This window comes from Equus przewalskii, chromosome 12, assembly GCF_037783145.1.
Source record: "Equus przewalskii isolate Varuska chromosome 12, EquPr2, whole genome shotgun sequence".
NCBI classification, from domain to species: domain Eukaryota; kingdom Metazoa; phylum Chordata; class Mammalia; order Perissodactyla; family Equidae; genus Equus; species Equus przewalskii.
Genome location: NC_091842.1, coordinates 36,280,411 through 36,300,815, shown reverse-complemented (window position 1 = coordinate 36,300,815; position 20,405 = coordinate 36,280,411). Strand labels below are relative to the sequence as shown.

The window sequence follows — 20,405 nt, the reverse complement described above, 5'->3', positions numbered from 1 at the left end:
CTTTGGTGCCAAGATGGCAGCTTGATTTTGTGAAGGAGCAGGAGGTTCAAATTTGGATGGTCTGAGTTTAATCTCAGCTGTGCCCATCAGTTGGTCAATGGTAAACAGGAACCCAACCCAGCTCTATGACCCTCAAACCGATGAGTATAACCAGTGCCATCCAACAGAAATATCAAGAGGGCCACAAATATGAGCCATATATGTAGGTTTTCTTTTTCTAGATGTTCTGATAACCACATTAAACAAAGGAAAAAGAAACAGGTGAATTTAACTTCAATATTTTATTCAACCCAATAGGTCTCGATATATAACCAAAAATGTTTTATTTAACACAGTATGTGCAAACTATTATCAGTTCAACATGTAATCAAAATAAAACTATTAAAGAGATATTTTACATCTTTTCCTTGTACTTTGTCTCTGAAGTCCAGTGTGCATTTCACGCTTATGGCATCCCTCATTTTGGATTAGCCACATTTCAGCTGCTCAAGGACCAGCCACGGCTAATGGCTACCACATTAGGACAGCCAGGGGTGGAACTGCAATGCCAGAGCAGATCTTTCAAGCTCCTGCTTCACAGAGATCAAATGAGATCACGTGGAAATTGTTGTTAGGTGCCCCACCTCCCTCCTCTTAAAAATGGAACGAGAGGACAAGATACCACATGAGTCTTAGCTGGTTTACTGGGTTGTTGTATTTCTGTCATTGGTCTTTAAGCTCCGTGACTTCACTTAACACTGTGTCTCCAGTGACTAGCACATAGTGGGAGTGTTATTTTCTTAGGGCTGCCATAACAAAGTACCACACACTAGATGGCTTCAATGAGAGAAATTTATTGTCTCAAAGTTCTGGAGGCCAGAAGTCTAAGATCAAGGTGTCAGCAGGGTTGGTTCCTTCTGAGAGCTGTAAGGAGGAATCCGTTCCTTGCCTCTCTCCCAGCTTCTGGTGGTTCACTGGCAACCTTTGGCATCCCTTGACGATAGAAGCATCACCCCCATCTCTGCCTTCATCTTCACATGCATTCTCCTTGTCTGCGCATGTCTGTGTCCAAATGTCCCCTTTTTATAAGAACAGTCATATTGGATAAGAGGCCCACCCTACTCCAGAATAACTTTATGTTAACTTAACTAATTACATTTGCAATTACTCCATTCCCAAGTAAGGTCACATTCTGAGATACTGGCGGCTAGGACATCAACATTTAAATTTGGAGGGAACACAACTCAAACTATAACGTTAGGTGTTGAATAAACTTAAGTCAGATACATCAGTCAATAATACTTGAGTATGAAGACAACCTTTCACCTACTTCGGGCAGGTTCCAAGAATATTCTGTTCTGCCTGAAGACGATGTGCATGTTAAAAATGAAGTAAGGAAAACTGGTTAGTAAAGAAGATGAATGCTGCTCATGAACGGTGACGCGGCAAAAACACATGCTCTGCGATTCCGTCTGAAAATATTTTAAGGCTGTTCCTTGAAGGTCTTTGGAATTAAACTTACTTAACTTTCATCCCTCTCAGATTTCTTGTCTGGCTGCCTCAGAGTTGTTTGGATAAATTAACTTGAATGTTTTAAGTTGTGCACAATTTGTTTGGCCAAACTTCCCCATTGTTGGTATCTGAATAAAACTTCTCACCATTAGACCATTTCTCTCTTATATACAAATAAAGCAAACTTCTTCCATGTTTCCGAAAACCTACTGTCTTCATCAGATCCACCTTGATATTTTGCAAAACCTTTTCTTCTTTAAGTCAGTCTGGCCCTGCTCTACACCAAACTCTGCAACCCTCTCAGTACATCATTTACTCAGGCAGATATCCTTAAAATGTCACACTCCCTTAGCTACAGAAAAATAGTATTTATGTTCTGATCAAACATATGTAGAGTTCAAGCTTCTCCAGTCTCAAGTGGTACTTAGCTTGAGGACTCAAGGCTCAGAGACCCTTGTGTTGGGACAGGATCTGTTACTGAACTTGGTTCTTCACTAAGGAAGATGGAGCTCTTTGGTTTCAATCCCTCTGAACTTACTTAAAAACAAAAATAGTTATAACTTCGGTACCGGCGTGCTTAGGCTGAGTTGGGTTGTATTGAATTTGTAAGGCCAATAAAGTTTTATTTCCCCTTTGTTCTGGTGAGAGTTTAAATTATCATAATGTCCATATTCACTTTTCTTATTCTTCATGTAAAAGTTTATGATACAGGGATGGAAGAAACCCAGAAAAGCATCGTGTAATCAAGCCTATTGATGTAGCTGGACTTGTTGGAGCATATGAATGGAAAAGCCGAGAAGCGGTTTGGTATAGTGGAAATATATCTAGAGTTCAAGGGCATTATTAACCGTCTGAACTTGGGCATGTCACTGACTTACCTGGGCCTTAGCTTTCTCTTCTGTTTAATGAGTATGTATGGTACCATCCTACCTACCTTCCAATATGGTATGTAAAGCTCAAAAAGATAATGTGTAAGTGCTCCCAGTAACCTTCATATCCCATCCTTGGCTAAACTATTGTGATGATGGTCATGAAGGAGATGCTTGATGAGCCTCTGTCCTATTTATTCACTTGAACGATCACCTGTTTCCTCTGTTTATTTTTTCTATTTCGAGCATTTGAATTGCTTCAAGAGAAAAAGTCACATCAAGTGTGTAGTTTAAATGACCAAATCCCTCTCTCTTCTTACCTTTCCTCTTTCTTCCCTTGACTAGCTTCATCCTGGCATGTATCATCACTGCACTTACTCTTTGATTTAACCAAAACTTTTCTGAGCATCTACTCTGTGCATGCCATTCTGATAATGCTGGGAATATGGTGCTCAGTAAGACAGACCTGGGTCTCTGTCCTCAAGGGTCTTACAATCCAGAAGCCTCCAGGTCTCTATCTCAGCTCTATATTTGGTAGGTCCTGTGGCTCTGAAAACAGTTTCATTGCTTTATTTTACCTCTTTTTCATTGATTCTGCCACTCTGGGTTTGAGCTATTTCCTCCCACCACAACATTACAACTGGCCTTCCCACATGTTGTTTTGTCAACCTATTTCGTACCACCTGGCTATTTCCTATGCAGCCTTCAATTCTCAGTTAGGCATCAGTTCTGGAAAGCCCTCCTTGATAAATCATCATGGATGGGTGAGCCCCTTTAGCTCCTTATGTTTCTCTTCTCATGTTACATATTCCGTTGCACTGCAGATTCTTGGACTGTCCTGTGACTCCTCCATGCCTGTAGCTACAGAGGTAGCTGGGCTACATCTATCCTTTTCATCATGTTAGACCCTAAACCTAGCACAGTATCTGCCATCCAGAAGATGCCCAATACTTAGCTGCTGAAGCAATTCCATGAATATCAAGTTCTTGCCTATTCGCATAGTTCATTGCCCTTTCTTTCTGGGAGTCTCTCTTAATTTCATTTCTTCCAAGTCCAAGTATAATTCATTTTATGACAGCCTTTTTTTCCAGTTGGCAAACTATTAGAAGCTAAAACTTATGCAACACACAATGAAAAACAAGGTCATGTTTTATCATCTTTGTCTGTTGCCGTAACCAGATTAGACATCTTTCTACAAGTGAGGTGAATGCCAGCCAGCAGATATTTATCATGTCAAACACCTGATTACAAAATATGGAAGGAAAAGAGGGAAATGTTAGAGATGTATATGGCAAAGAAGCACCTGCCCTTAAGAGGTTTACACTCTTACAAGTGGCCTATGATAGTCATGTGAGGAAATTGGGTAATTGAAAATATACTCAAATGGTTGATTCTGTAAATTCATTATAAATTATGTGGGTGTGGTAGGCCTATGCCTTTACTTTGGCCTGTCTCTTTGAGGTTGTTTCAGCTATGTTTAGACATTTAGCTTTATGAAGAGAATGAAGAGGAAGGAGAATAAATCTTGATTAGTGGCACTGGGGCATAAATTTTTCTGATAGCTCGAAAACTCAGTTTTTATGATGTGGCATGAAAGGAAATGATTCTGAATGTATCCATGTACAAGACAATGGTATCTACTCTTTGCACTGGTTTCTATCTAGAATGTTTACTTTTCTCTTCGCTAGACCATTTCATTATTTGTAGCATCATTCCAACAGGGAGAGGATATGAGTCTCTTTCTAGCAGTGCGACTTTATGCTCCCAATTTTCTGAATCTAGCGATAGACCCTTGGTGATGTTCTTGTGGGATGCTTTACTCAGCAACATCCATAGTGGAGCTGGTATCTCTCGAGGTTAGTTGGTGCTGTTTGTATGTATAGTGACCTCCCCTCTTACAAAGAAAGTTGCTTCATGCCAAATCTATCAATTTCCCATTTAGAAGCAGGCAGGGAATCCTCCGGATACCTATGATGGAACAGGTAACCCAGTGATATTATCTCAAATCATATCAGCAGGGTAACTGTAAGCAAACTATTTAAGGTAACAAAACCCATCTTTTGCCTTTTGTGGATTTGGCTAAATGTAGTAGTGTTAACAATGATGCAAGTTATTGAAATTCATCTTGAATATGAATTTGACACTGACGGTACCCTGGTGGTGGTGGTGGTAGGAACTTTTTTCCCTTCTTTAGCAAATAGCTGGTGGTGAAAGGAGATAGATTGTGGAAGTGAAAGTCTGCTCAGGAAGGAGATTTCCTCCCTACCCAAGATGTAAAGAGAATCCTTATTGAATTAGAATTTCAAGTGCATTTATCTGCTCATTCCCTTATGAAAAACATTTTTGCCAATATTTATTTGCTGGGTTCAGTTTTCTACTTGTTCATCTGCCCTTCTGTCTGTGCCACTATATTTGTGATAGTGGTGGGCAGCTCCAGCTGTCACTCAGGGGTAGATGGCAAGGGTGATTCTGTGATGGGATGGTATTGATAACAAATGCTCACAATAGCTGAACTTTTAGCGTCCTAACTTCTCTTCGTGTTTGCAGTAATGTAAAGGAGTGGTCATACAACATCAATTTCCTGGTTTTGACCGTGTACTGTAGTTGTACAAAAGGTTATCATTGGGGAAAACTGGGGGAAAAGAACACAGGAACTTAAAATTTTTTTCCAACTTTCTGTTTTGAGGTCAGAATTGGTTTGGTACAAATATGAGTTTCATCATGCACTATTGGAGTGACCTCAGAGTATTTGCTTAGCCTCTCAAAGCCACCCATCTCTAAAATGAAGGCCATGATTGTGTCCACATCACGGCACTGTGGGATGAATTGAGGGAGTTACCTTTATGGAAGATTTAAGGCAGTGGCAAGCACATGTTGCAAGCTCTGCTAATTATATTATTGTTGTTATCAATAATGGTACAATCGCCATCATCATAATTAACACTATTAACCCACTTGGGTTCTGGATCTTGGGATGGCAGGAATAAGATCTCATGCCTTTTTGATAACCTCCAACTTTGGCTAGGACACTTCAGGGATTTGTCAGAAAATAATTTGTGATTGAATTGTTTCACCATGACCCTTAGAAATAGCATCCTTCATCTTAGCCAACCAAGACGTCAGTCATAGCCTGTGTGAAAGGACCTCAGCTTTGGCAAAATACCTGGATTTGTGGTCTGCATCTACCACTTGCTAGCTTCAAGACCTTACGCTTTCTTATCTGTGAAATGGGAGTGATAAAAATCAATTTAAAAAACTATAATTCCTGTAGAGATGATGTTAGATAATACATATCAAGTGACTAACCTTATCTGATGCTTAGAAAGAACTCAATGAATAACAGCTGCTCTGGCTGTTACTTTTTATTAATAATAGGAAATAATAAGGCATTTGCAGCTATTTCACATACAGGCAGATGAAGCCCTATGCTGCGTGACCTTCCAGTACTATGTTGGATATTCCAACGGGGAAAAATTTTTCAACAGTGCAGAGCAATATTTTACGGTTTGCCCTTATTTCTCAGTGCCCCTAGGTGCTGGGTGAGTCAGAGCGCATCTTGGTACTAGTAGAAATAAGGGACTAGCTTGGGAATTCACTCTTCATTCAACAAAACTTCTGAATGTGTGTGCGTGCACTCCACTGTTAGAAATGCTTGAGACAATAGTGATGAGAAAAACAGACGAGACTCCTGTCCTCATGGAGTTTACAGTCTAGTTGGAGATGGACATCAAAATATACCTAATATAAAAATGTACATATAATGTCAAGATCAAAATGTATATAATGTCAAACTTTGGCAAGGGTTTTAAAGGACAAGTCAGGGTCTTCTGAGACCCTGGGACAGAGGTGAGCAAGATGGGAAAACCCATCTTCTTAAGTGCCTGATGCTGTTGGTTGGGGATTTCACTTGCTCCAGAAGCTGCTAATTTTTTAAGAGATAAGCATGATTCCCTTTGGAAATACCACCTCATAAGCAACCGTGCCAAGGCTCCTGACTTGTACAAAGTGCCATAAATATTTGATTGTCACTAACTTTTAAGGAGTTGAGAAAAACAACCTCTACATTGCCTTCTGTGACTCCAAATGGAAAATCAGGATGGAACATTTTGCAAACATGACACCTCATCATTGCAAGCCTGCCACCCACTCTGCTGGTTTGTGTTTCTGGGGCTGCTATTTGTCAGCCGCAGCAAGATGGCTTCTGGCCTCTCTCTCTGCTTCCCTGTCGAGGCCAGGGAAGTGAAATGAAGCAAATTGCTTCCATTTGAATCTGTGACATCAACTCTCGTTATCTTTGTTGTTTGTTTGTTTTTGTAAATTATGGCCTCAGAGCAATTTCAGAGTTCATTGTTCAAGAGATGCTTTTTGTAAGCCAGTATAGTTAGGGAAACAAAGGTTTGTATGTTTACCTAATTGAGGTCAGATTTGAACCTGTCTCCAGCTACTTATGAATCTAGAGCCTAGGCGTCTGACAGATTTGGGTAACTAGCACTTGTTTGTTATGAGAGTGTGAGGAAGTAACTCCACCTCCCTCGGAAAGGGAATAACAATATGTCCCATGCTGGGTTCTTGTTGAATGAGGGAACAGAGGCAAAGCTCCTTTGTTGAATTTTGTATCCTCGGTGCTTAGAACAATGACTGGTACATAGTTAGAGCTCAAGGAAAGTTTTCTTATCATCACCACCATCTCCATCTTCATCATCATCACCACCACCATCATCATCACCAACATCAGCATCATCATCATTCCATCTTCGTCATTATCACCATCATCTTCATTACCACCACTACCATCATCATCATCGTCATCATTATCTTCATCTTCATTGTGGTATGGATTCAATGGCAGGAATCCTTCAATAAGACCAAATGAAGTTCAAATTCTGGAAAATTTGGGAGCCTCTGTTTTCTGATCTTTAAAAGGGACCATGATATCTATCTCATGGGAGCGGTTGTGAGGATAAAAGTGCCTAGCACAGTGTGTGGCACACAGTATGTGAGGATCCAACACACATCCCTGGATGTTCTCCAGAGGGAGCACTTTGCTATACTGGAAGAGGGACTAATTTCATTCCCACAATAGGTCATACGCTCATAAGACTTTCTAGATTATAAAACATATTCCTGTAGATTTCTTCCCTAAAACATCACAAGAACCTCACTGGAAACAAGAATGTGTATTATTATTTATAGTTATAAATAAGGAAACTGGGACACACAGAGGTTGAATGACTTGCCAATAGTCCTACCATTATACTCCTGGCTTCTCAATGTTTGACTTTGATCCTATAGTCACAGCACTAATAAAAAGTTAGAAGACAACAAGCACTAGAAATTACCTAGCATGGTGTTATTAAGATTATTTATTTTGCTGCAATCGAGAAAAGATTTTACACTGCAGCCCAATCGCCTATATAAATGTTTCATGAAATGATCCTAACTCTTACTATTCTATTCTATTCTAGTCTTCTCCAGTGTGGTAGTTTATTTTATTTAAAGAATGTTGCTGTAATAACCCCCAACATGGATTTCATAGCTCAAGGGATCACACCTATAACTTGAAAAACACAGAACACTTTCCCCCAGGATTGTTTATCAGAACGACCTGGGGCACATTTACCCAGTGCGCATGTCTGGACCCTACCCTCAGAGATTTTATGCCAGTGGGTCTAGGGTGGAGTCCCGACATCCAATTTTTTATAAGAATACCCCAGGTGATTCTGATGGTCCACTGGCTAAGGACCAATGTCCTACTGCATCTCTCTGATTGTTTCTAACCAAAACATTCTTCTCTCGTGAGTGGTTTGTTTGGGGTTTCTTTTAGTATTTTCTCTATCACTCCTCAGAACATCCTTCACCAGGGAATTTGTCCGTCTTGGTCTCATCCCTCTTTCTTAAGTTGAAGGATAGAAGTTTGGCTTTTCAGTTATCAGTGAGGAAAAGGAGCTTACGGTTCATGAGAGTGGCTGCTGAATCCACATGTTGGGCCGGAGTCATGCAAGGAGGGGCTCTGGTCCTCAGGTTGTGCATTTCTGAGAGGGGACCTGATACATCCCTTTAGGGACCTGAAAGAGCTGCTTATTTTAACCCTGCATTTGAGGTATCCCCAGAGTGTGACTGGAAATGCAAATGTAAGGATGGCACAAATACTTATCCAGATTTTCTTTCCATCCCTCGGGAGCTGCGAATTAAAAAATATATATATATCACCCAGGGGCTACCTGAACTAGTCCCACCGACAGACCACCAGGAAAGTTGAATTCTTCCAGGTGCCTCTTCTGCCCTCACCTCCTCCTCTGTTATACAATTTAATTACAAGTTTAATCACTTCAGGAACCCAATCCATTCCCTCCAGTGTGGCGGGATCTCTCCTTTCCTAGCAGGGCTTCTCAGCGATAAGCAACTGTCCACGGGAAGGGTGCAGGGGACCCTTGAAACTCTCCCTCGGCGAGCAGGAAAAGACATGACTGAATAAAAACTGAAATTGTTTTGACATTTCACTCTGGTTGTTGTAGTTTTAATAATAAAGGAAGAACAAAGTATTTGTAGCTTTAAATAAAGAGGCAGCATTTGGCATTTGATGCAGCATTCGGGGTTGAAATCACTGGGATTTTTTTGTACGAGGTTTTATTTTTGCTCATTGGGAGAGAAGAAAAAACAAAAACAATGAGCTGGGAAGACAAAAGTTCAAGAAAGGGAGAAAGCAAGACCCCTATGCTTTTCCTTCATAGCATTTATCACCGCTGGCATTCTGTGGTCATCGGTGGCTCCCTTTCCTGAAAGCCTGCTGCCCATCTTGACTCTGTGGTCCATGGGGGCAAAGATGGTTTTAGGTTTTGCTCACCATTTTATTGAATGCCAAGTGAATTTGTTTATATAGTGCAGACTAGGAACCAGGCCCTGTTGTGTGTTTGTTTTGCTATGATCTGATTTTTATTCCGATCCTCACAATTACCCTGTGAAGTCACTCATCATTATCCCTATTAAACAGAAGCGAAAACTAGAACCCAGCACATTGCAACACTTACCGGGGATCACACAGCCAGTCTGCAAAGCAGCTGGGCTTCCAGATCCTCCAATCATCAGTTATAGTATTTTAAGATCAATTTACAATTAACCACACAGCTTTGTTACAAATTCATTCCCAGTGTTCTCGAAGTATTTTTTTCATTGACCTATCGCCATCTCTCTCTCTCTCTCTCTGAGCTCTTTCTTCCTCCCTCCTCTGTCTTGTCTCCTGCTACTCCGACGTCTCCCCTCCCCTCTTAAAAATATAAAACAAAATAGGATAGTAACAAGCTCCCCGGTGGATTTCATAACTTTGCATACCATATATTTAGTTTAGTAATGAAAAATTCCAGCTCCAGGCGATGCATAGGATAGCATTTCTAATGTTTTTTGAACAGCTATTAATGTAGTAGAGCACTGTGTGGTTTTTTTTTCTTCCTTCTCCATATAATCATCTGCTCAGTGTGTACTCTGAAACTGAGAGCAGGAGCAGAGGAGGGGCGAGCCGTGATTGATGCGCCAGGCCCCACTGGCAGGAAGAGTCCCATCTGGGGTTGGTTTTGGGAGCAGTCAGATGTTGAGGGGGAGGTCAGCCAGGCGGCCTCCGCTCCCCCTCCAACACCCCAGCCATCCACACATTGCACAACGCACACACCCTCGCTTGTAATTGAGGCTGCTTTGGGCAGATGCTCTGTGGTGTGGGACTTGAACAGCTGCTAAGTTTATGGAGGAGAAAGGAAGCAGAATGGTGCAGCAGGTACTTTTTTCCCCATTTTATATTTCACTCGAAATTGTGATGTGAATTAAGCGGAAGGCTTTCCTTGCGCTAAGACTGTTGCTCTCTACGATGCGTCTTCCGCTCCTTGATTATGCCGGAGGAAAGGAGAGGATTTCAGTCAAGAGTGTGTGTGTGTGTCGGCTTTCTGCTTGATGTGTCGAACGGAGCTGGTCTTAGAAACAGCAGGTTAATGGTGTAGTTTTGCATTTCTCTTCTGTGTTTCAATGTCCCGGGGGCACGATGCATTTAGTGCGGATCCGTCCAGCGCCGGAGTCTTTCTCTGAATAGGCGAGATTTCTTGCCAGAGAAGGAGAACAGACCACGCTACTTAAACTAAAGTGAAACAAACTGTCAGCAAGACAGAAAACTGCAGGCAACCAACAGCAAATAGTTTCCTCCAGCGAGTCCGAGGTGGAGGGGGGTCCCATTGCCAAGTGGCTGCTTTCCTTAGCTGTGTAGACAGATGCAATTAGCTGGTGTACTAGTGCTGGACAATGCCTGTGCTTTTCTTCATCATAAGGGCTGTGTTTAGGCCAGAAGGTTTTCGGGGCACGACATGGACTGGGGACAAATAAATTCCAGAAGCCAAAGGGGGAAGATGTTCAAGACATTTGACGACTGAAGCGGGGAAAAACACACTCAGAGGAAAATACCTGATTGTTTTAAAGTCCACTTTGGCGGTTGTGCAAGCAGACACTTTCCCCCTCAGTGAAAGTCAGGCAGTTACGCTGCAAAGAATATGCCCGTTTCGTGCTCTGCCACGTAAAGACTATTCCTCAGTTGAAATGTGGTTTGCATTAGATTTTGAGCCAAAATATTTTGCAAAGTCTGATGGATTACCACCCTTTGTTCTCGTAGTAGTTTCCCAAACTACCGTATTAGACGACTCAGGGCAATGAATGGGAGAAGAGAGATGTCTGGGGGGGAAAATAAAAAAAACAAAGCCATCTCATTTTCTCTCTGACTCTGTCTCCTGAGCCCACCTCAGAGAGGAAATGAAGGATGCAAGATGTTTCCGTGACCAAAGAAATTCTCCTTGTCTTTGAGGAGAGTATCTCTAAATGTCTGCGTGCAACAGAGTCGACACACATGCTAATAGTCAGATTACGGTGTTTGTCTTAAAATAGCAATAATATCCTGGCTATTTCATGCTTCAGTAAAATATTTAAATTGAAATGGCTTTTTTTTTTTTTTTTTTTACTTTGGTGAATCAGACATGGTTGCATTTTAATGATTCTTTTGCTCTCAGTAACTGGAGTATAAGCTACCTGTTGGGGGTGTCTTGGTCATGCTGGGGGTCCCCCATAATCCTGCTGTTGGTGAGCTGCTCTAGTTGAGGTTTGCTGTATGAGGATGAGGAAGTTTCTTCTACATTTTTCCCAATAGATGTTCCTTATTTCAAGCTTCTACTCAGTTCTGCTGCAGTAATAGTGGATTTTAAAACAAGGAGTCTTGGCATTTTTTTTCCTTCCCCTTTTTGTGTGTTTTGCTACAACCCAGGAAAGTCTAGGCACCAAAAATTAGATGTTAGGTTTGCAAAATCTCTTGAAGCACCTGCTCGACGATGTGGGGGATACATGCAAAGTAGAATCACCCTCCCCACCAACTGAGAGCACCCATGAGCACCCTGACTTGGTAAATATCAGAATCTCTGTGATCCACTTATTTAGGGAAAGGTGGAGGTTTGGCATTGGAGTAGAAGAAAGAAGGCAGCTTCTGCAAATGAGGGAATGTCTAGCCAGAACGCTCCGAATAATTTTTGCCTGTCACCGTCACCTACATGAAGCTGGCTTCAGGTTTCAACCAGGAGCCTGTTCACGTGCCCAGGATTTGCCTTGACCTGGAGTGGGGAAGGTGCCCTTAATGTGAATGTATTTTTCCAGAAAATACAGTTCAGCTTAGCTGAGAACCCAGGAACGTCACTTGGGAGGAAGGAAAGACATCTCTGAAGCCATTTGGAGGTGAAAAATAATTCCATGGGAAGTACAGTGATCTTAATTAAATATTAGCTGTAATTAGCCCAAAGTGCAAATGTTGGGAATATTAATTAGGGTCTCTCTGGAACGGCTGTCAGTGTTAATAAGTAGCTGTGGGGGGTCCTACCAACATCTGTTTGAGAACTCCAGGAACAGGAGTGCAATCCAGAGCCTCATGGACGTCAGTGCCACCTGTGGGTTCCTTGGCGACATGGACACTGTCCCTGGAGCTCAGAGCCCTGGGCGTGCCGGAATGGCACACGCTCATGTAGAGCCTGGTGGTTTCTCCTGGCTCCAGTGGTGCTCCCCGTGGGCCCCGCTTGTCCTAGGGTATGCACAGAGCCTTCGGAAGCCAGGCTTCGGGCTTGAGCTGGCAGAAGTTTCTCAGGCTGCTTCTCTAACTCACCAAGGGTCACCCCCCTAATCTGGCCAACGGAACGCTGGCATCTTTGAATCAAATACCCCAGCACCCGACTTCCCCACAGGGTGTAACAAACCGCCAGGTGGAAAACAGGTCTTGGGGGTCACAGTATATGTGACAGAGAGAGGTTTTTTTTTTTTTTTTTTCCAAATTGGGAATGAATCTCCCCACCAGGTGATTGTCTGGCCAGGTGAGAGACACCTTGGCACGGGGCAAACATGGTTTGGTTCAGCTCCTGGCTTCCCTAAGAGGCACCTGTGGCTGAGACCTTATAAAATGATTTCTCAGTTCTGGGTTGTGGTATCCTTCACAATGAAATAAAGGGGAATTAGAGTTGCAATGCATGCAAAGCAGAGATCCTAGGCCTCTCCAGATAATCCTTTGCGGTGGGGGGCTGTCGTGTGCATTGTAGGGTGTTTAGCAACGTGACCTGGCCACCACCCACTGGATGCCAGTAGCAACACTTCCTCCCCAGTTGTGACAAACAAAAATGTCTCCTGTCATTGACTAATGTTTCCTGGGGAGCAGTACCCCTCTGCTGGAGAGCTATTGATACAAAGCACCCAGCACAGAGTGTGGTACCCACTAGGCCTGAGGTGAGGGGCAGCATCACTCAGTTTGTCTTCTGAGCACCAATGAGAAGAAGAGGATGCCTTTCCTATGGAGCTCAGAAGCTTGAAGCCATCTGGGATCGTCTAAGCCCACTGCTACCGAGTTTAAATCCTGTATGTGTACATGTGTGTTTAGAATTCAGAGATCTGGTGATGGAAAGCAAATTTGGAAAAAGATTCTAACATGCCCTATTTGCACAATTCTTAACTTTGCCGATCTCCAAGCCTAGGTGAACCATTCCTCCTTGATAGGTATAATGCACCTCCTTTCTCTTTCTTCCTGTTTTACTGCCAGCTTTATTTCCTGCCCATACTGTTTATGCAACTTCTTAATCGGTGTCCTCATATTTAATGATAACTCTGCCACAGTGATGGGAAAACTTTTCTGCAAAGGGCCAGAGAGTTAAATCATTTAGGCTTTGTGGGCCATGCAGTCTGTCATAACTTCTCAACTCTGCCATCATAGCACAATGAGCACGGTTGTGTCTCAATAAAACTTTATTTACAAAAACAAGCAGTGGGGCAGATTTTTGCCATGGGTCATCCACCAACCCCTTTCCTACTCCCCCCATCCTGTCTCCTGTTGCCAGATTAAGCTTTACAGAGCCCAGAATTTCTTATTCAGGCATGCATTCACTTAGCAATCACTTGGAAATGCCTCCTTTGCAGCTAGCACGCTGTTGGACCCTGGAGATGAAACAGAGAATGTGGCATGGTCTCCTGCCTTCAGGATGCTCATGATTAAGCAGGCAATGGTGGTGCTTGGAGTTATGTGAGATGTGACCACAAGCCGCATTGGAGCATAGAGGGCAGGCAACTAACGTGGTTTAACTGTCAAAGAAGACTTGCTGGAGGAGGAGCTCTTGATCTGGGACGTGAAAGAGAAGTAGAGACTAGCCAGGCAAAGGAGTAGGGGAGGGCTAAGCAGAAGGGCAGTGAATGGGAAGACGTGGTGGTGTTGAGAGAATGGAGGGACCACAGGCTTTCTCAGGGCAGGCCCTTCTCTCTCTAATACAGAGGGAGCTCAGATCCTAGCAGAGAGCCCTTGCTGTTTGTGGGATCTCGTGGGATTGGGCCACTCTTCCTGAGATTGCTCTGCAGCAAGGAAAGACCATGTGGTCATATGTGTTCCCATGACAGTGTTTTCTGCTGGAGGTGGAGGAGGGACATCTTTGTCTTTTGTGACCACCTCTCTCTGCCATTGCTCCTGCAATCATTTCATGCTTTCCTAATGAGGTACCCCTGGAGTTATCACAAGTCTGTCTTTCAATTCAGAGACGAGCTAGGTAGAAGGAAAGAGAGGCTGAGACAGACCTTTGAGCAGAAGTAGAATGTGGCACCATGAATTTCTCTTTGGAGGCCTCTCAAGGTCCCGAAGTTTCTAGGGCTTCTCATCAGCCAGAATGAGGTGGCATCTGTATGGCACTCGTTTACACAAGGATATGTTCCTTGGGCAACCCTGTAAAAGAGAAGGATGTCAGTTGACTCAGAAACAGCAGAGGATTTTTTTTTTATTATTATTAGTAAAGACCCTTTTGGTTGTAAGTCACAGAAAAACTAGCTAAAATAAAATAAGACATTTTCTGACTCATGTAACTAAAACAAACAGTGGCATTACTAACTGCAGGTAAAGCTGGATCCAAGACTTCAAACGATGTCAGCGGGACCCAGTTGATGTTTGTTTCTCAATTTCTGGGCTCTGTTTTCCTCTGGGTTGGCTTCTGCTCTAGGCAGGCCCTCTTCAAGAGGCAGTTCTTGGCAGCTTACGTTATTTTTACAGCTGCCAATCACAGTGGAGAGAGAAGTTCCTCCTAAAACTCCAGCAAAGTCCTAGGATTAAGCCTCACTGGAGTTACTAGGGCTTAACTCCCTAACTGGCTTAGATAGATGGGCATGAACCCAATACTTCCCTGTGATACGAGAGTGGAACCTCTGATTAGCCAGGCTGGGTCATGTGACTGTATCTAGCCGTAACCAGAGGCCGGGTTCAGCCACATCTGTAGCACATGGGCCGAGAGTGGAAGTGTCCCCTAAAAGGAAACTGGGTGTTATCCTTGAAGAAAGAGAAATGAGCCCTGAGTGACCATGACAAATGTCCTCTGTGGTTTCCCAAGGGTGGACAGGGTTAACTTTCCATGTCCAGTGATCCAACCACAGCACAGACAGACCCTGCACAGCCCCAAATGCTGTGAAAACATGTTCAAAGGAAAGAAATGGCTGTGCGTTTCTGCTTCCAATGGTACAGACATTTGGAGAAATTAGTCTGGGGGAGGAAAAGGCCTGATGGGAATGTTTTCACTTGTAAAATGTTTTAAACTTATCCTAAGCTTAGTTCTCTTCCAAGTGTCATCTTTAACATTCTAATTAAGGTCCTTTCTAAACAAATGCACCCGCGCTGTGCGCTGCGCTGAGAATAAACTTCTTTCTCCCCTCCATGTCATAATGTTTTTTGCTGCACCCAAGTTGCTCTAGCTGAAGAGGCTTTTTCTAATGTTGGTAGTGGGCACAGAAGAGATTTGAGGAACTCTGACATTTTTGCCCTGGAATCATTATATGAGGGCTGAAGTCACATCTAACTGACCACAGACAATGGGAGAGGCAGCTATTCCGTGTGCTTAATTGCTAAGCTTTTTTTTTTTCTCTCTCTCTCTCTTTCTGACTGTGCAATCCCATCTCTTGAGACCATGGAAAATTCGGACCTCTGGGTTACAGCTTCTGATGCCTTGTGCACTTGTGTCTGTGTGTGTGTGTGTGTGTGTGTGTGTGTGTGTGTGTAGGGTAGTAGAGTTATGGGGGTGGGGGTCAGGGTGGAGAGAAATAGATGTTTCCTGAAATGGAAGCATTTGAATTCGTGGATTTTTTAAAATTCTTTTGACTTGACTGTAATGATCACACTGCATGTTTTGCCTGGCTCGGAAGGGCAATTGTTATGTAATACCCTGTACTGATACAAACTAAGGCAGGGGGTGGGAGAGGCATTGACTAATGGGGCTGTGTTAAGTCTGGCATTTTGCAGAGGTACTTAAAATGGGGCTGTCACAGAGTGCCATCTTTGTCCAAATTAGGCCTTGAGTTTTCATTGAGTGCTTCATATTGCCGCTGGGAACATCACAAACGCACACACACACACACATTCTGACCATTAAAAGGACCCCCCCCCCCATCCCGTTATGTGAGCCAAGTCACATAAAACTTTGATTAAATTCAAATGCTTAGATGAATTGTCTCTCCCCTCAAGAACACACACGTTCAATTTAATTTCTTTTGGCATTTTAAGTAGCAAAGCAAGGCTCTGCTGTCACTGGAGACAACTACACGCTCACAAGTTCCGAAATGGGAATGAAATAAGGAGGGTCTGCCAGAAAAATCCAATCCAGTAGAGCACAGACCCTCACAGTCTTTGGCTATTGGGCTGGATGACTTGGAGAAAGTGACTTCACTTCTCTGAACCTCAATTTCTGCATCTGTACAATGGGGTTATATAAATGATGGTTACTCTTTCCTTATCGAGTCTGGTGACAATGAACTGGGATGCATGCATCTCAGGCTCTTGGTGCAGTGCTGGCACCTAGAAGTGTCTGGAGAGCAGTCGTCCCTGGGCCTGGGGGAAAAGTTCTGCTTGGTGCTGGCTCACACTTTTCTCTCCCTCTCTCCTCCTTTCTGGTTTTTCAGGGTAATCAGGAAGCAGCAGCTGCCCCTGACACAATGGCTCAGCCTTATGCTTCGGCCCAGTTCGCTCCCCCTCAGAACGGCATCCCCGCGGAATACACGGCCCCTCATCCCCACCCCGCGCCAGAATACACGGGCCAGACCACCGTCCCCGAGCACACATTAAACCTGTACCCTCCCGCCCAGTCGCACTCGGAGCAGAGCGCAGCGGACACGAGCGCGCAGACCGTCTCGGGCACAGCCACAGTAAGTGGGCGCAGGCCTTGGGGGGGCGGGGGAGGGGCCAGAATTCCAGGAATCACAGCGGGGTGCCAACCGGGGACTCCTGCCCGCAAAGTAGTCCCTGAACCCATCCTTGTCATCCCAGCTCTGCAAAGTTTGCCTCATCTACATGCATCCTCTCCTGTTACTTATTGAAATTCATACATTTTTCATTCGCTACATGTATTTGTAAAAGGAAACTTTCATCTATTTTCTGTTCCTATAGTTTTGCCTTTTCTGGAACGTGTCATCTCAATGGAATCATACACTCTGTAACCTTTCTGTGTTTAACAGCTTTATATAGATGTAATTTGCATGCCATAAAATTCACCCATTTTAGGTGTACAATTCACTGACTTTTCGTGTATTTACAGAGTTAAGCAACGCTTGCCACAGTCTAATTTTGGAATATTTACATCACCCCCCGAGACAAATCTTGTGCCCGTTTGCAGCCACTCTGCCTTCTGGCCCCAGCCCTCTCTAACTTAGCCTGATGCATTAGAGAGTCATTCATGTTGTTCCGTGTGTCTTTAGTCTTCCTTTTTATTGCTGAACCGTCATGTGAGGGTGGCCTGGACTGCAAAGGGGCAGCACGAGAGGATTTTATAGGATAGTGGTACTGTTCTGTATTTTGATGGTGGTATTTACGTGACCCTATGCACCAGGAAAAGTACATTTGATTGCATGTGAATGCATTAATTGGATTAAAAACAAGCAAACAAACAAAAAAGAAATATTTCACTGCCACCATCAATGAAAACTAGTCTTATTGGCTACTAATCAATGATAACCCTAAACAAAAATAATTATTAAAATTAAACAGTGTTCATTTGTGCACCTAAAACAATCATGCATACCACAAGACACACACACACACACACACACACATATATATATATATACACACATTTGGGAAGGTTTGTTCCACAGAACTCTTTAGAAGCCTGGGAGCAGCAAATCTCTAGAACATTTTGTAGCTACAAGGTGGTTGAGCCTCTTTCTCCCACTCGCCAACGCCCTGGAAAACCAGTATTTGTACAGAAGTTTGTTGGTTTGAAGTGTGAAGTATTTATTGGAACTAAAAGTGACCGTTTACTACTTTGCTACCTGGTAGTTCATTTGGAGTTAGGTTTGTAGATTTTTAAGAATAATGTACATTCTAACATTTTCTAATGTCTTTCTCTCCTTTTTTATTGTGGTAAAATATATATATTGCAGCCCTGGTGGTCTAGTGGTTAACATTTGGCACTCTCACCACCGTGGCCCAGGTTTGTTTCCTGGTCAGGGAACCACGCCACCCATTGGTTGGTTGTCATACTGTGGTGGCTGCATGTTGCTGTGATACTGAAAACTATACCACTGGTATTTCAAATACCAGCAGGGTTGTCACCCATAGTGGACAGGTTTCAGTGGAGCTTCCAGACTAGACAGACTGGGAAGAAGCACCTGGCCACCCACTTCCAAAAAGATTGGCCATGAAAACCCTATGAACAGCAGCAGAGCATTGTCTGCTATGCTGGAAGGTGAGAGGATGGTGCAAAAAGACTGGGCAGGGTTCCGCTCTGCTGGGCACAGGGGCACTAGGAGTAGGAATCGACTTGAGGACACTAACAACAAAATACATATGTAACATAAAATTTGCTATTTTAATATATACAATTCAGTGGCATTAAGTATATTCACAATTTAATGCAACCATCACCATTATCTAGTTCCAGAAGGTTTTCATCATCTCTAAAGGAAACTCTATACCCATTAAGGAGACACTCCCCATTCCTCCCTCCCTCCAGTCTTTGGTAACCACCAATCTACTTTCTGTCTGCATGGATTTGCTCATTGGAGATATTTCACAAAAATCCTACCATATCTGACCTTTCGTGTCTGGCTTCTGTTACTTAATAGAATGTTTTCAAGGTTCGTTCACATGGTATTATGCATCAGTACTTTAAGCGTTTTTATGACTGAATACTCTTCCGTTGTATGGCTATGCCACATTTTGTTTATGCGTTCATTCATTGATGGGCGGTTGGGTTGTTTCCACCTGTTGGTTTTTGTGAATACTGCTGCTATTGCCTTTTTTTTTGTATCTGCCTCAAGTAACTTCAGGATGAGTTCACTAAATGGGTTTGCTGGTTTAGCAGGTGTTTATTATTGTTGTGCTGACTACCAGGCGATAGGGCTGCTGTTTATTTTTTGTTGGTTATTTTGTGACAATCAATGGTGATCGGGCTTAAGAAGATTATCTTAGGACTGAAAAAGGTCCAATTGGACACTGTTTATTAAGCCTCGACAGTTGCCAACTATACTAACTGCTGTGAAAGATTAATTCATTCGTTCACAAATGTTTACTAAGCATCCGATGGAGGCAGGATTATACTGGGTGATGATTGAACCAAACAGAAAGGGTCCTTTCCTGCTCCTAACTTAGTGTGAGAGATCAGGGAGTGAATATGTGGTGATCAAACAGCTATAGAAAGGCAAATTGTGATAATGCTTTTCAAGAAAAGACAGGTACTAAGGGAGGATTAAAAAGAACAAGGATGCTGCCTGGAAATGAGTATTCTGGGAACATTTCTTCAAAGAGACAATATTTAAGGTGAAGGAATATTAAGCCAAAAGTCCTGAAGTTGGAAAGAGCTTGGCTCTTCGAGGAACTAAAAAGAACCCAATATGTCTAGGGCATGTGAGGTGGGTTTGGGGTTCAGTGGCAAAAGATGAAATGGGAGCAGTCAGCAGGGATCATGTCCCACAGGGCTGATGGGTTCCTTAAGTGGGTGGAATTCCACATTAGGAGCAATGGGAAGCCATTGAAAAGAATTTTAGCCAGAAGAGTTATGAAATGAAATTTTAAAAGAAAGAGTTAATTATGCCTGCCTAAAAGGAAATCTTAATCCAGTTGGGCAGTTGAGGTGCTCAACATCCTTCTTTCATGAAAGAACTCTTTGGAGATCAACAGAATTAAATTTAAGCAGCATGTAGGGGGTCCAAGGTGCCCCAGGCTCTGCAGTGAGATGCAGTGGTGAGCACTGTGTCCTCACATGGTGGAAGGAGCAAGGGGGCTTTTTTAAGAGCACTAATCCCCTTCATGAGAGCTCCCTCCACATGACCTAATCACCTCCAAAAAGTCCCACCTTCTAATACCATCACACGGCGCTTTAGGATTCCAACATGTGAATTCGGGGGAGACACAAACATTCAGACTATAGCAAGAAGGAAGAGTGAACTTGTGAGGGAACAGAGAAATCTTGAAGTCAAGAGAGGACATGAAGAATTCCTTCTATATGGTCTTCAACTTTTCAATGATGAAGACATCATCAACTG

General features: G+C 43.1%; 1 protein-coding gene across 50 annotated transcripts in view; it reads left to right on the top strand.

Annotated features, from left to right (window-relative positions):
- The window catches only part of RBFOX1 (RNA binding fox-1 homolog 1), a 1,988,870-nt gene that overhangs the window by 1,795,061 nt on the left and 173,404 nt on the right, over nucleotides 1–20,405 (top strand). For 45 of the 50 annotated variants that reach the window (XM_070566832.1, XM_070566855.1, XM_070566844.1 and 42 more), the window contains one exon: nucleotides 16,827–17,069. In XM_070566832.1, coding sequence (XP_070422933.1) covers nucleotides 16,827–17,069 — 243 coding nt within the window. Of the gene's footprint in view, nucleotides 1–9,967; nucleotides 10,126–16,826; nucleotides 17,070–20,405 lie in introns of those variants that run through there. The other 5 variants (XM_070566869.1, XM_070566865.1, XM_070566854.1 and 2 more) reach the window with 4 other exon arrangements.